General features: G+C 45.2%; 1 protein-coding gene across 10 annotated transcripts in view; it reads right to left on the reverse strand.

The window, feature by feature from the left end:
* The window catches only part of adgrg6 (adhesion G protein-coupled receptor G6), a 47,519-nt gene that overhangs the window by 19,912 nt on the left and 11,282 nt on the right, over nucleotides 1–16,325 (reverse strand). For 2 of the 10 annotated variants that reach the window (XM_058612956.1, XM_058612961.1), the window contains exons 3-14: nucleotides 15,492–15,839; nucleotides 14,997–15,136; nucleotides 14,492–14,771; nucleotides 14,230–14,403; nucleotides 13,964–14,011; nucleotides 13,017–13,082; nucleotides 10,832–10,927; nucleotides 7,967–8,044; nucleotides 5,069–7,828; nucleotides 3,894–3,982; nucleotides 3,725–3,777; nucleotides 3,598–3,633 (exon numbers count right to left, since the gene is read on the reverse strand). In XM_058612956.1, the coding sequence (XP_058468939.1) occupies nucleotides 3,598–3,633; nucleotides 3,725–3,777; nucleotides 3,894–3,982; nucleotides 5,069–7,828; nucleotides 7,967–8,044; nucleotides 10,832–10,927; nucleotides 13,017–13,082; nucleotides 13,964–14,011; nucleotides 14,230–14,403; nucleotides 14,492–14,771; nucleotides 14,997–15,136; nucleotides 15,492–15,839 (4,168 nt within the window). The remainder of the gene's footprint in view (nucleotides 1–3,597; nucleotides 3,634–3,724; nucleotides 3,778–3,893; nucleotides 3,983–5,068; nucleotides 7,829–7,966; nucleotides 8,045–10,831; nucleotides 10,928–13,016; nucleotides 13,083–13,963; nucleotides 14,012–14,229; nucleotides 14,404–14,491; nucleotides 14,772–14,996; nucleotides 15,137–15,491; nucleotides 15,840–16,325) is intronic. The other 8 variants (XM_058612958.1, XM_058612963.1, XM_058612957.1 and 5 more) reach the window with 8 other exon arrangements.

A 16,325-nucleotide genomic window follows, 5' to 3' on the forward strand; every position in this document is an offset into this window, starting at 1 on the left:
ATGTAACTGAAAGAAGACACATGTAACTGACAAACAAGACACATGTAACTGACAATCAAGACACATGTAACTGACAAACAAGACACATGTCACTGACAAACAAGACACATGTAACTGAAAGAAGACACATGTAACTGACAATCAAGACACATGTAACTGACAAACAAGACACATGTCACTGACAAACAAGACACATGTAACTGAAACAAGACACATGTAACTAAAAGAAGACACATGTAACTGACTAACAAGACACATGTAACTGACAAACAAGACACATGTAACTGACAAACAAGACACATGTAACTGATAAACAAGACACATGTAACTGATAAACAAGTCACATGTAACTGACAAACAAGACACATGTAACTGAAAGAAGACACATGTAACTAAAAGAAGACACATGTAACTGACAAACAAGACACATGTAACTGACAAACAAGACACATGTAACTGACAAACAAGACACATGTAACTGATAAACAAGACACATGTAACTGACAAACAAGACACATGTAACTGAAAGAAGACACATGTAACTGACAAACAAGACACATGTAACTGACAAACAAGACACATGTAACTGACAAACAAGACACATGTCACTGACAAACAAGACACATGTCACTGACAAACAAGACACATGTAACTGACAAACAAGACACATGTCACTGACAAACAAGACACATGTCACTGACAAACAAGACACATGTAACTGACAAACAAGACACATGTAACTGACAAACAAGACACATGTAACTGAAAGAAGACACATGTAACTTAACTGACAAACAAGACACATGTCACTGACAAACAAGACACATGTCACTGACAAACAAGACACATGTCACTGACAAACAAGACACATGTCACTGACAAACAAGACACATGTCACTGACAAACAAGACACATGTCACTGACAAACAAGACACATGTAACTGACAAACAAGACACATGTCACTGACAAACAAGACACATGTCACTGACAAACAAGACACATGTAACTGACAAACAAGACACATGTAACTGACAAACAAGACACATGTAACTGAAAGAAGACACATGTAACTTAACTGACAAACAAGACACATGTCACTGACAAACAAGACACATGTCACTGACAAACAAGACACATGTAACTGACAAACAAGACACATGTCACTGACAAACAAGACACATGTCACTGACAAACAAGACACATGTAACTGACAAACAAGACACATGTAACTGAAAGAAGACAAATGTAACTGACAAACAAGACACATGTAACTGAAAGAAGACACATGTAACTGACAAACAAGACACATGTAACTGACAAACAAGACACATGTAACTGAAAGAAGACACATGTAACTGACAAACAAGACACATGTAACTGAAAGAAGACACATGTAACTGACAAACAAGACACATGTAACTGAAAGAAGACACATGTAACTGACAAACAAGACACATGTAACTGACAAACAAGACACATGTAACTGAAAGAAGACACATGTAACTGACAAACAAGACACATGTAACTGAAAGAAGACACATGTAACTGAAAGAAGACACATGTAACTGACAAACAAGACACATGTAACTGAAAGAAGACACATGTAACTGACAAACAAGACACATGTAACTGACAATCAAGACACATGTAACTGACAAACAAGACACATGTCACTGACAAACAAGACACATGTAACTGAAAGAAGACACATGTAACTGAAAGAAGACACATGTAACTGACAAACAAGACACATGTAACTAAAAGAAGACACATGTAACTGACTAACAAGACACATGTAACTGACAAACAAGACACATGTAACTGACAAACAAGACACATGTAACTGATAAACAAGACACATGTAACTGACAAACAAGACACATGTAACTGAAAGAAGACACATGTAACTAAAAGAAGACACATGTAACTGACAAACAAGACACATGTAACTGACAAACAAGACACATGTAACTGACAAACAAGACACATGTAACTGATAAACAAGACACATGTAACTGACAAACAAGACACATGTAACTGAAAGAAGACACATGTAACTGACAAACAAGACACATGTAACTGACAAACAAGACACATGTAACTGACAAACAAGACACATGTAACTGAAAGAAGACACATGTAACTGACAAACAAGACACATGTAACTGAAAGAAGACACATGTAACTGACAAACAAGACACATGTAACTGACTAACAAGACACATGTAACTGACAAACAAGACACATGTAACTGACAAACAAGACACATGTAACTGATAAACAAGACACATGTAACTGACAAACAAGACACATGTAACTGAAAGAAGACACATGTAACTAAAAGAAGACACATGTAACTGACAAACAAGACACATGTAACTGACAAACAAGACACATGTAACTGACAAACAAGACACATGTAACTGATAAACAAGACACATGTAACTGACAAACAAGACACATGTAACTGAAAGAAGACACATGTAACTGACAAACAAGACACATGTAACTGACAAACAAGACACATGTAACTGAAAGAAGACACATGTAACTGACAAACAAGACACATGTAACTGACTAACAAGACACATGTAACTGACAAACAAGACACATGTAACTGACAAACAAGACACATGTAACTGATAAACAAGACACATGTAACTGACAAACAAGACACATGTAACTGAAAGAAGACACATGTAACTAAAAGAAGACACATGTAACTGACAAACAAGACACATGTAACTGACAAACAAGACACATGTAACTGACAAACAAGACACATGTAACTGATAAACAAGACACATGTAACTGACAAACAAGACACATGTAACTGAAAGAAGACACATGTAACTGACAAACAAGACACATGTAACTGACAAACAAGACACATGTAACTGACAAACAAGACACATGTAACTGAAAGAAGACACATGTAACTGACAAACAAGACACATGTAACTGACAAACAAGACACATGTAACTGAAAGAAGACACATGTAACTGACAAACAAGACACATGTAACTGAAAGAAGACACATGTAACTGACAAACAAGACACATGTAACTGAAAGAAGACACATGTCACTGACAAACAAGACACATGTAACTGACAAACAAGACACATGTAACTGAAAGAAGACACATGTAACTGAAAGAAGACACATGTAACTGACAAACAAGACACATGTAACTGAAAGAAGACACATGTAACTGACAAACAAGACACATGTAACTGAAAGAAGACACATGTCACTGACAAACAAGACACATGTAACTGACAAACAAGACACGTGTAACTGACAAACAAGACACATGTAACTGACAAACAAGACACGTGTAACTGACAAACAAGACACATGTAACTGAAAGAAGACACATGTAACTGACAAACAAGACACATGTAACTGACAAACAAGACACGTCTAACTGACAAACAAGACACATGTAACTGACAAACAAGACACATGTAACTGACAAACAAGACACGTCTAACTGACAAACAAGACACATGTAACTGAAAGAAGACACATGTAACTGACAAACAAGACACATGTAACACACACAGACACACATACACACATTGATGTCCTTACCTGGACATGTTGTCTCCACTCTGTCCTGTGTGGACACTGAGGGACAAAAGTTCAGGTTTATATATACAGTATATAATAGAAGACTAATGTGTTACTGTCACCTCCTGCAGGTGAATGAGTGAATGACCTGATGTTGTCCACAGAGACAGACTGAGTCCAGTTCTCAAACGTCTGCTTCAGCTGAAACAAGAAAAGAAGCTGATGATGTTTTTAAAGACAAACTTTAAATTCTACTGTTTTCTTTCTTTGTCAATGAGAGGAAACGTTAGAGCAAAGACGGCGTCACATGTTCTTACCCAGAATTCCACAGCTCGCTGGACGTGAGGCTGCGTCAACGCATTGTGTCTGTCCTGCACCACAAAAGACAGACGGTAGAAAACGTCCTCTGGAGACAAAACGAGACGAAAGAAAAGAATTCATTCATCTGAGAGTTTTCATGATTTCCTGTGACTCAGAGCAGGAGCGTTGACAATCAGAGAATTCATGATTTCATCTCTGATTTCAAATCTAAACTTTAGATTTTATGTCTCCTGCTGTGACTCATACTGGCCACCAGGTGTCTCTGCAGCACCAGCAGCAGTTAGTACAGATGAATGAGTGAGTGTTAGAGGAAGACCAACCCTGAGACAGCGCCACCACCAGGACCCACGGCAACGTGAGATTTACACGTCAAACCAGACTGAGGAAGACAGAGGACACTCTTGTCCTCTGTCTGACAGGATGACAAGAGAACAAGAGAACAAGAGGACAGGAGGACAGAGGACAAGAGGACAGGAGGATAGAGGACAGGAAGACAGGAGGACAGGAAGACAAGAGGAAAGGAGGACAAGAGGACAGAGGACAGAGGATAGAGGACAGGAAGACAAGAGGACAGGAGGATAGTGGACAGGAAGACAAGAGAACAGAAAGAAAAGAAGACAGGAGGACAGGAAAACAAGAGGACAGGAAGACAGGATGACAAGAGGACAGGAAGACAGGAGGACAGAGGACAGGAAGACAATGTGACGATGAACAGATAAAAGAGGAGAGAAAAGCAAATCATGAAAGATCAAACCCGTCCACCTGATTGACAGTTAATCGACAGTTGATTGGCAGTTGATTGGCAGTTGATTGACAGTTAATTGACAGTTAATCAACAGTTGATCGGCAGTTGATTGGCAGTTGATTGGCAGTTAATTGACAGTTGATTGACAGATGATTGACAGTTGATTGACAGTTGATTGACAGCTACACATCTGCCCGTCTAAAGCCGACCACCTTAAGAAGAATCATGTGTTCTGTCTTAAATCCTCAGTGACACAGAGTGACCACACGAGGCAGCAGAGCAGCAGCTGATGTGACATGTAGAGATATCGACTGACGTAGAGAGTGTCTGTGTCTTAGGATGGTTCTGGACAACAGGGGGCGCTCACACTCGTGAACTATCAAGTTTTTAAGAGTGAACACATGATTGTTTGTTGTGCTGACGTACTCGTCCCTGAAGACGTTCCACACTGACACGTTAAATCAAAGTGTCGTTTACATCGGCACGGCAACGCGGCTTTGCCACTCAGATCCACAGGTGGTGATTGGTGAGTGGGCGGAGCCGTGGCCTGTTTCAGCGCCATCAGTGCTGGAGAGGAAATCTTTAAAGGGCTGGCACTGGTCGCCACAGGGGGTGGGGCCGGTGGGAGGTGGGCGTTGCCAGTGTTATCCGACACACTTGGATGAGAAGGCGGAGTCAGCTTTGAGGAGATGGGGTCTGCTGATTGGTTGGCTCCGCCTTTGCCACTTGCAGCTTCTGTGGTGTTTGAGGTGCGGTCGCCGCTCACAGGAGGGTGGAGCTCCATGAACCCAGATACAAGACCTCGATGTGGGTCCTCGATAATGAGGGAGGGGGAGGAGCTGAGGGGGGGCGTGTGCACAGACACGTCTGCAGCTTCTGTTTGTAAAGGAAACGAAATGTCGGGGATTGCGGCGGTGTCCGCGACGTTAAACTTTACGTCCACGACGTCCGCGACGCTAAACTTTACGTCCACGACGTCCGCGACGTTAAACTTTACGTCTGTGGTCGCTTCAGCGTCTTCAAACGTTTGAGACTCGTCCAGACAAACCTCGTCAGAAACAACAGGCGGAGAGTGTTTTAAATTGTCGTCAGAGGGGGCGGAGACTTTGGAAAGATGAAGAGATTGGTTGATTGACAGACTGACGGACTGTGGGTGATTATCTGGGCGGGGCTGTAAAGAGGCAGCGAGAGGAAACCAAGTCCTGACAAGGAGAGAGGAGAGAGGAGGAGGGAAGGAGTGAGGAAACAAGGGGAGAGGAGAGAGGAAAGGATGTGCGAGAGACGGGAAAACACGAAGATCCGGCACTAAAGCAGAGGGCGGAGTTTCAGATGAAGGTGAAAGGTCGTGGCTCAACACGTTGCGATCAACATTAATGGTCAAACTGGAGGAAAATGAGTCACATGACCTCGTCATCCTGTCCATCACCATGGCAACCGGCATCACTGTGGCAGCAGTTGGAGTCTCTGACAGGTTGTCACGGCGACGGTCATTTGAAGACGAGTGTCTGTGCAGCAGAGCCGTGGTTCTAAAACTGACCTGGAGCTGAGACAGAGGGATGGGGACAAGTGTCCTCTCCACAGATAATCCAGCAGGAGTGGGATTAACGCGAGAGGACGGTCGAAGCTGAGACAGAGGGACGGGGACAAGTGTCCTCTCCACAGATAATCCAGCAGGAGTGGGATTGACGCGAGAGGACGGTCGGAGCTGAGACAGAGGGACGGGGACAAGTGTCCTCTCCACAGATAATCCAGCAGGAGTGGGATTGACGCGAGAGGACGGTCGGAGCTGAGACAGAGGGACGGGGACAAGTGTCCTCTCCACAGATAATCCAGCAGGAGTGGGATTAACGCGAGAGGAAAAACAGCTGCTGAGAATTTGAGCGGAGAAGAAGAGCGACCGAGGAGGACGTGACCACGAGGACGTCCCGACAAACGCTGTCAAATCCACGTCACGTAGAAGGTTGGAGGACAGAGACGGCATCAGAGACGGGGGGATGCTCACAACGTCTCCTTCTGAGGGGAGGAGTAAGGGAGGGAGAGGAGGAGTCAAGGAGTCAGACGAGGAAAGAGAAGTTAGTGAAGAACTGTAAACTGACAAATTCCAGTTTAAAGCTTCATGTCGAGCAGAGGGCACTTCGTTCACGACGTCCACTGAAGAGACAGAAGAGGGGGAAGAAGTTTCCTCCTCTGACGAAGAAGACGAAGAAGAAGACGAAGAAGAAGACGAAGAAGAAGAGCCGGTCAGAGCAGAGGGAGGAGCCTCTGAAACGGTCAGCACAGGACTCGGGGACAGAATCGTCTCCTGTCTTCCAGCTGTGGAGACGCTGTGATGAGGGACGACTGCGTCTGAGAAGACGGTGACGGTCTCGTTATCTTCAGCCGAGTCGTAGACGAGCGTCGCAGTTCTCAAAGAAGAAACATCGTCCACAGTTTCCCCGTCATCTGTCCTGTTACCCATGGCAACCGTTTTGTTATTTCCACATCGTGAACTCAGTGGTTTATTTTTTCTGTTACTAACTACTGATGAAGATGATGAAGGTGAAGATGAAATGGATGGTGCAGCCACTTCTAACAGAGATTCTTTTCTTCCCAACGCTTCCTCTCTGTGTTTCCATGGAGACACTGCTGATGATGAAATCCCAGATTGTGGGCGGGGCTTTGGTTCTGAAGGTTTCGTCACGTGTTCAAACTTTTGCGTGATGTTTCTCGACGCAGACGTGTGTTTGGCTCGGTCTGTGGTTGTGGATTTGGTGATGGGCGGCGGTTTCACAGGTTTGGTTGCATAAATCACTGGAGTGGGCGGAGCTCTGGTGACGGCTCTCTCTCTGATTGTCCTCTTTCTTCCACGCCAGATGAGAGGCGTGGAGATGTAACCCAGCTGTGTTTTAGAGCTGCGATGACGGCGTCTGTGGAAGGAAGTGAAAGGTCCGGGGTGAGAAGATGCAGGAGGAGGAGCTGGATGACGAGAGGCTCCTCCCCCTCCAGCAGAGACGGAAATGAACGCAGACCTGGAAGTAGCTGCAGGAGACGCAGGTCCGAAGACACGCCTCCATCTCCTGCTGTGAGCAGATGAGCCAGAAGACCACGCCTCCAACCAGGAAGCAGTGGTTTGCTGCAGCTGAGGAGGAACTGCAGCAGCAGAGGGAGCCGTTGAGACTTTGGTCTTCTTCTGCTTCACTGTCTCCACTGACACAGCAAATCAAACAAGCAGGTTACACATGATCAATAAAATAAACAGAGCGTTAAAGCTTTGGCACGTAAACTGAGAATAATGACTTCAGTGAACATGAACAATAAATCAAAACTCGTCACTGCTGATCTTACCCGACGTCATGTGGTTAGTATCTGCGTTGTTAGTGGAAGCAGATGAAAGAGTTGCTGAGCTGCTGGAAGTCTGTTGGACTAAAGGAAGTAACAACAGTGTGAGTGTCAGTGTGACGGACACATGCTGTAGCTAAAATATACACCAATAGGTGGCGGTCATGTCCATGTTCTTTTTTTATTGTTGTTATTGATCCATTTTTATTTGAAATGTCAACTTTAAACAAACGCACATGTGTTGTGGGGACATAAACGTGAAAAAACACCTGTGTTGTGGGGACATTAACGTGAAAAAACACCTGTGTTGTGGGGACATTAACATAAAAAACACCTGTGTTGTGGGGACATTAACATCAAAACGCACCTGTGTTGTGGGGACATTAACGTGAAAAAAACCTGTGTTGTGGGGACATTAACGTGAAAAAACATCTGTGTTGTGGGACACTAACATTAAAAAACACCTGTGTTGTGGGGACATTGACTTGAAAACACACCTGTGCTGTGGGGACACTAACGTGAAAAAACACCTGTGTTGTGGGGACATTAATGTGAAAAAACACCTGTGTTGTGGGGACATTAACGCGAAAAAACACCTGTGTTGTGGGGACCTTTTAGTGAAAAAACACCTGTGTTGTGGGGACATTAACGTGAAAAAACACCTGTGTTGTGGGGACATTGACTTGAAAACACACCTGTGCTGTGGGGACACTAACGTGAAAAAACACCTGTGTTGTGGGGACATTAATGTGAAAAAACACCTGTGTTGTGGGGACATTAACGCGAAAAAACACCTGTGTTGTGGGGACCTTTTAGTGAAAAAACACCTGTGTTGTGGGGACATTAACGTGAAAAAACACCTGTGTTGTGGGGACACTAACATGTGAAAACACCTGTGTTGTGGGGACATTGACTTGAAAACACACCTGTGTTGTGGGGAAATTAACCTGAAAATAAACCTGTGTTATGTGGACCTTTTAGTGAAAACACACCTGTGTTGTGGGGACATTGACTTGAAAACACACCTGTGCTGTGGGGACACTAACGTGAAAAAACACCTGTGTTGTGGGGACATTAACTTTAAAACACACCTGTGTTGTGGGGACATTAACCTTAAAACACAGGTATGTTTTGGGGACATTGACATGAAAAAACACCGGTGTTGTGTGGACCTTTTGGTGAAAAAACACCTGTGTTGTGGGTACATTAATGTGAAAAAACACCTGTGTTGTGGGGACATTAACGTGAAAAACACCTGTGTTATGGGTACATTAATGTGAAAAAACACCTGTGTTGTGGGGACATTAACATGAAAACGCACCTGTTTTCTGGGGATAGTAACCTGAAAAGGCACCTGTGATGTGGGGACATTAACGTGAAAAAACACCTGTGTTGTGGGGACATTAACGTGAAAAAACATCTGTGTTGTGGGGACACTAACATTAAAAAACACCTGTGTTGTGGGGACATTGACTTGAAAACACACCTGTGCTGTGGGGACACTAACGTGAAAAAACACCTGTGTTGTGGGGACATTAATGTGAAAAAACACCTGTGTTGTGGGGACATTAACGTGAAAAAACACCTGTGTTGTGGGGACCTTTTAGTGAAAAAAAACCTGTGTTGTGGGGACATTAACGTGAAAAAACACCTGTGTTGTGGGGACATTAACATAGAAACGCACCTGTGTTGTGGGGACATTAATATAAAAAAACACCTGTGTTGTGGGGACATTAACGTGAAAAAACACCTGTGTTGTGGGGACACTAACATTAAAAAACACCTGTGTTGTGGGGACATTAACGTGAAAAAACACCTGTGTTGTGGGGGCCTTTTAGTGAAAAAAAACCTGTGTTGTGGGGACATTAACATCAAAACGCACCTGTGTTGTGGGGACATTAACATAAAAAAACACCTGTGTTGTGGGGACATTAACGTGAAAAAACACCTGTGTTGTGGGGACACTAACATTAAAAAACACCTGTGTTGTGGGGACATTAAAGTGAAAAAACACCTGTGTTGTGGGGACATTAACGTGAAAAAACACCTGTGTTGTGGGGACACTAACATGTGAAAACACCTGTGTTGTGGGGACATTGACTTGAAAACACACCTGTGCTGTGGGGACACTAACGTGAAAACGCACCTGTGTTGTGGGGACATTAATCTGAAAACGAACCTGTGTTGGGGGGACATTAACCTGAAAACGAACCTGTGTTGGGGGGGACATTAACATGAAAAACACCTGTGTTATGGGTACATTAATGTGAAAAAACACCTGTGTTGTGGGGACATTAACGTGAAAAACACCTGTGTTATGGGTACATTAATGTGAAAAAACACCTGTGTTGTGGGGACATTAACATGAAAACGAACCTGTGTTGGGGGGGACATTAACATGAAAAACACCTGTGTTATGGGTACATTAATGTGAAAAAACACCTGTGTTGTGGGGACATTAACGTGAAAAACACCTGTGTTGTGGGAACATTAATGTGAAAAAACACCTGTGTTGTGGGGACATTAACGTGAAAAACACCTGTGTTGTGGGAACATTAATGTGAAAAAACACCTGTGTTGTGGGGACATTAACATGAAAACGCACCTGTTTTCTGGGGATAGTAACCTGAAAAGGCACCTGTGATGTGGGGACATTAACGTGAAAATGCACCTTTGTTGTGGGGACATAACACATCTGAAAATGTACCTGTGTTGTGGGGACATTATGGTGAAAACGCACCTGTGTTGTAGGGACATTAACCTGAAAACTAACCTGTGTTGGGGGGACATTAACCTAAAAACATTGCTCCTTTAGGACACACCTGTTGTCTCTGTTTGACAGTTTTAGTCAGGAAAGAGAAGAAGCCTTACCAGAGGAGGAGGAGCTGTTGGGAGAGAGGCTGCTGGTGCTGGTAGCATTGCTGCTAATAGTTGAGGTTAGTAGCATGATAGTGGTGGAGGTGAGGACTTGAGATGGACAAACAGAGAAGAAGGAGAGGAAGCACAGACGGAAAACAACATGATGTTGCTGGTACTTTCACTTACTTTACATTATAAATATACTTTTTATATATAACTTTTTAAAAGTCGAAAAATAATAAAAATGTATGTTGAAAATATCTAAAACATGTATATTATATATATAAGAAAATGATAATATAAACATTTATTAATCCATTAATTACTGACTGATTTAGGAAAGTGTTTGGATGTTTTTAACCTTTTAAGGAAAAACATGTAGTGTAGCTATCGTAGATTTAAACTGAGTCAGCTCTGTGTCTCAGGCTGGTTCTCAGCAGCAGGGGGTGCTAACAGCACAGTCAGTGCATCCACATTTGCAAATAGTCTTGATTTTCCAAACATCAAGAAGAAAAAAATCCCATGAAAAGAGCACAAAGAAAGTGAGGGTTTCTCAGCGTTGGTGATGGTGTTAGTGACACAGATGCTTTTCCACCAAACAGTCCCAGCTCGGCGAGACTCGCCATGTGTTTCCTCTCCTCCATCAGTGATAGAACCCTTGTACCTGCTGTTTGTTTTACTTCCTGCTCTGACGGTTCAACTGAGGGATACTAAAATGTGACGTCATCAGACCGCCGGCCTCTGATTGGTCAGAGTGTCGTCACTGAAAAGTCACGAGCGCGACGTCAAAGCCAACAATGACCAACTGTAGATCAGAGTTAAAAAGACTTAAACATGCTGAAAACATGTGTTCGTCTGAGTCTGGGTCTAGGTCTGAGTCTAAGTCTGTGCTGAAAACCACGTTCACTGGGATTTCACTTCAGTGACTGAACGACTCATCTGAACTAATGATTCACTTTCACCCAAAACAACTGCTGTACAAGTCACACGTTTGTGTTTGTGTCGCAGCTGTGCAGTGATGACTCCGCCCCCCCAGAGGAGGAGCTATGAAGTCACTGAAAACAACGTGACTGAAACTAAAGTTTCGAGTTAGAACTGTGTGATGGAAAAGAGTCATGAGTCACATGATGATGATGATGATGATGTGATGAAGAAGCAGCAGTTTATACGTTCATGTTTTACACTGAACTCTTTTCAAATGTTATACAGGTCGACATCAGGAAAACAAGACCAGAACCAGAGACCAGGACCAGAGCCCAGAACCAGAGCCCATTACCAGAGCCCAGAACCAGAGGCAAGGACCCAAGCCCAGAACCAGAGCCCAGGACCAGAGACCAGAACCAGAACCAGAGCCCAGGACCAGGACCAGGACCAGGACCAGGACCATGACCAGAGACAGGACCAAGACCAGAGACCAGAGACCAGAGACCAGAGACCACAGACCAGGACCAGAGCCCAGAACCAGAGACTAGGACCAGAGCCCAGACACCAGGACCAGGACCAGGACCAGCGCCCAGAGCCCACAGACCAGAGACCAGGACCAGAGCCCAGAACCAGAGACTAGGACCAGAGCCCAGACACCAGGACCAGAGACCAGAGACCAGGACCAGAGCCCACAGACCAGGACCAGGACCAGAGCCCAGAACCCAGAGACCAGGACCAGGACCAGAGCCCAGGACCAGAGGCCAGAGGCCAGAGGCCAGAAGCCAGAAGCCAGAAGCCAGACACCAGGACCAGATAGCACAGACCAGTGAGCAGATGAGAGACCAGGACCATAGCTTAAAGACCAGGGCCAGGGACCACATACCAGGACTAGAGACACAGATCAGGAACTGGTTATAATCCTCCTCATGTCTTCATGGACAGGGTAAAACCACGTGTAGACGAGTAAATACATGACTGAACTTTGGAGCTGGATCCTGATGAAACTTTATTTTTGTGGGAATGAGATTTTTTGCAAATGTCCCTGTGAGGCAAGTTTGTGAATGAAAGAACTTCACAAACTTTTCTTTCGATACATTTTTGTCTAAAAACTGGAGGGAAAAAACGTCTGAATCTGTCCCAGCTCCAGGTCTTGTACTATGACATTAAATCCTAAGTGTCTCAGTTTCCATGGCAACTAGAAGAGGACAGCTGTTCACCAGTGTTTACTGTGACGACGTCAGGGTCAGGACACGGGAGGGTTTGTTTTCCTTACCTGGGCAGCCCAGTCCAGGTGAGTCACAGCTGGTGGTGAGTGGAGTGCTGCCGGGCGGAGACACACCTGAAGAGTGGGAGGAGTCAACTCAGGTTAATCCGATGACCTGACACTCAAACAACAATGTGTGACTCCTGCCAAGTGTTTCCCAGCATGCACTGGGTTGGGGAGGGCTCACACATGATCACATACACACACACACAGAGGAATTCAGTGGACGTCACATGGTTCAGAGCAGGTGAGGATTGTTACGCCTCCTCCTCATGTTTTACCTCCACCTTTTGTCCTTTGTTCTTCTTCACCTGCTCTCACTCTCTCACTCACTCACTCACTCACTCTCTCACATTCATCTTCTCTCTCATTTCTGTGTGTGTGTGTGTGTGTGTGTGAGAACTGCCCCTTTAACGTGAATCACACATTTCAAACGTTCATGACGACGAGTGGAAAATGTCTGCGGTTTTATTTGAGTGTTTAACATCATGTGACCTTTTTATGTGGAAAAGTAACTCAGACTCTGTTTGATTTAAAACTGTCCCACGTGTCCAAGTGTCCATGTCCACATGTCCACGTCAGACAGACACTGTTTTCACTGCTGTTTTTTTAAATTCAAACAGATCATGTGACTAAGGCCACAGAATCGGTCGCTGGTTGGATTCCCAGTGTCTGTGTTCCCACTGGTCTGTCCCACCATCTGTCCCTCTAGTGGACAGAGCTGGACAATGACTGGCGTGTCGCCTTGACACATTCACCATGGTTACAACAAATTTGACAAAATGTGTTTAGTTTTAATTAAAATCTCAGTTTAATCCTTTGACTGAAGATTTTATAAGAAGAGAGTTTAAATCTGATGACAAACAAACCAACAAAAAAACAAACAAACAAACATGCGCTGTAGCTAAGCCAGAGCACACACACACACACACACACAGCGTGTTAGCAGCACTCACCACCAGATGGCGCAGCAGCAGTTAAATGAATGCAATGAGGGAAACAGACTGTGAAGAGAAGCAGAGTCAGTTTGTCAAAGCCATCATTTCATACAGTTAATGAGTTAATATGTTCAGCAAAGACCTGGTCCTGGTCCAGGTCCTGGTTCAGGTCCTGGTCCTGGTCCTGGTCCTGGTCCAGGTCCAGGTCCAGGTCCAGGTCCTGGTTCAGGTCCTGGTCCTGGTCCTGGTCCAGGTTGTTTTCAGGGGCGGACTGATGTACTCACTGCAGCTGAGCGTGGCGTCCGTCTGGGCCAGAGTGGGCGGGACCGTCCACTGGCTGTTGTCCCAGTCCAGGGCGTTTCCCGCCGTGTCGCAGGTGAGCGCCCGCAGCTGCTGCTCCGTCATGGCGTGGTCCCACAACCGCAGGTTATACAGGAAGCCGTCCAAGGCCTGTTGACCTGAACACGCACATGCCAACAACAGTCAACACATGACACCAGAGTGACTGAGGAGCCTGGTTACAGGTGACGTCTGTGTGTGGCTGACCTCCTAACCGGAACTGTCCACCAGCTGGGACAGAGTGTCCTCTGGAGGCGGGACAGGACGTGGTCCGGTACTGTCCCTCAAAGTAAAGCGCCACCACACCGTCAGACGACGTCCACGTCAAACACAGCATCTTCATGGAGGAGGTGAAGTCAGTGGAGGACAAGATGGACGTGACGGAGCAGGACACTCCGTCCACGATCATGGACATAGTGGAGTGGGCGGAGCCCAGACTGAGAACGATGTTACTGCTGTGGTCGAAGTACGTGAAGAGCCACTCCCTCTGTAAACAGACCGTAAAACTCTTAGCCTCCGCCCACATGACCATATATCAATACTAACTCCAGACAATCAAACACTTTCAAAATAAACGTTTCTAAACAATCCCTGCAGTTTTCAAAATAAAAGTTTCTGTTCATCAAGACAATATTTCAAAATAAAATGGGAAGCACCGTCAGGCGGAACCATAGCAACAGTGATGGTCTGCATTTCAGATTACGGGTCCTACCTGTTTCTGGGAGTTGCGTTGCACCTCAAAGCACAGGGTGAAGTGACTGAGCGTCGGCATGGTAACAGAGTTGGCGACCATGGTGACCTGGCCATTACCACTAGTTATCTGGACCTTCTGGTTCCTTAACGCTACAGCAACTGGAGATGGAGGACCATGAAAGAAAAGAGGACAAAAAAAAAAAATCACCACACAATTCTTCAACTTTTCAGGACCAGGACCAGGACCAGGACCAGGACCATACCCTGGACTGGTACCAGAACGGATCTGAACCTGGGTTGGAACCTGGACAAGAACCGGGATCGGAAACAAGACCAGAAACAGGACTGGGCCCGGGGACTGGATTCTGGTATTTTTCTCATTCTGTGTGGGGTATAGTGAAATGCATGCTGGGATACACATAGACTGAAGAAGAAGAACAAAGATGTTCTGAAGGAAACATCTGACACTTTGTGATGAATCTAACATCAGCTGATGATGATGATGAGGTCATACCGTGTCTGAAGCTCACACTGAAGCCTCTCTTCTGCACGCTGAAGTCCGAGGAGAACGTGATCTCCATCACGTTCCCCGTGGAGTTCAGCGTCAGCCCATCGGCCGTCGGGCCGCAGAACTTCACGTCTGCGTCGCCCGTGTTCACCAACATGTGGTCGTAGATGCAGCCTGGCGCCTCCTCCAGGTCAAAGTCCAGGAAGGACAGCTGGACGATGAAGCCGGCCGGAGCCTGAAGAACCCAGCGACACGACTGAGAGTTGGGATATTTGTCGGGGTAACAGGGGGACGAGATCCGGCCCAGAGCCTCCTTCAGGACCAGGTCACAGTCTGCGGAGCCACAGTCTAGAGCTGCAGGTGACGGCAGGACGACAGTCAGGAAAGGTCACACAGAAGGTCACACGCTAATCGACAAGGACACAAGGAAAGGTGCAATAGATACAACAAGCAAACACGATGAAGATCAGGTCTTCAAGAAGGACTCAGGAGACAACAGCCAAGTGAGACAAAAAGGTTGCCCTTGAGGAAGGAATCAGGACAAAGACAGTTTAGAATACAACGGTAGAACATGACGCACATAAGACGTCCACCTGGTCAAGGACAGAGGAGGGATTAAAGACGACGAAGAAGAAGAAGGAAGAACATGCTCATGTTAAAGTAAAGGAGTTATCACACTAGTGGACAAGGACACATTGGTTAGGAACCTTGCACTCATGGCAGGAAGGAAAAAGTTTCGAGAAGAAAGACGGACGACACGTTTGCAAACTTCCAAAAGACGGAAATATCACGCAGGCAGTGAGACGCTAGTAGTCAAGGAGACAAGAAAATAAGGATAGG

This window comes from Solea solea, chromosome 17 (genome assembly GCF_958295425.1).
Source record: "Solea solea chromosome 17, fSolSol10.1, whole genome shotgun sequence".
Classification (NCBI taxonomy): Eukaryota; Metazoa; Chordata; class Actinopteri; order Pleuronectiformes; family Soleidae; genus Solea; species Solea solea.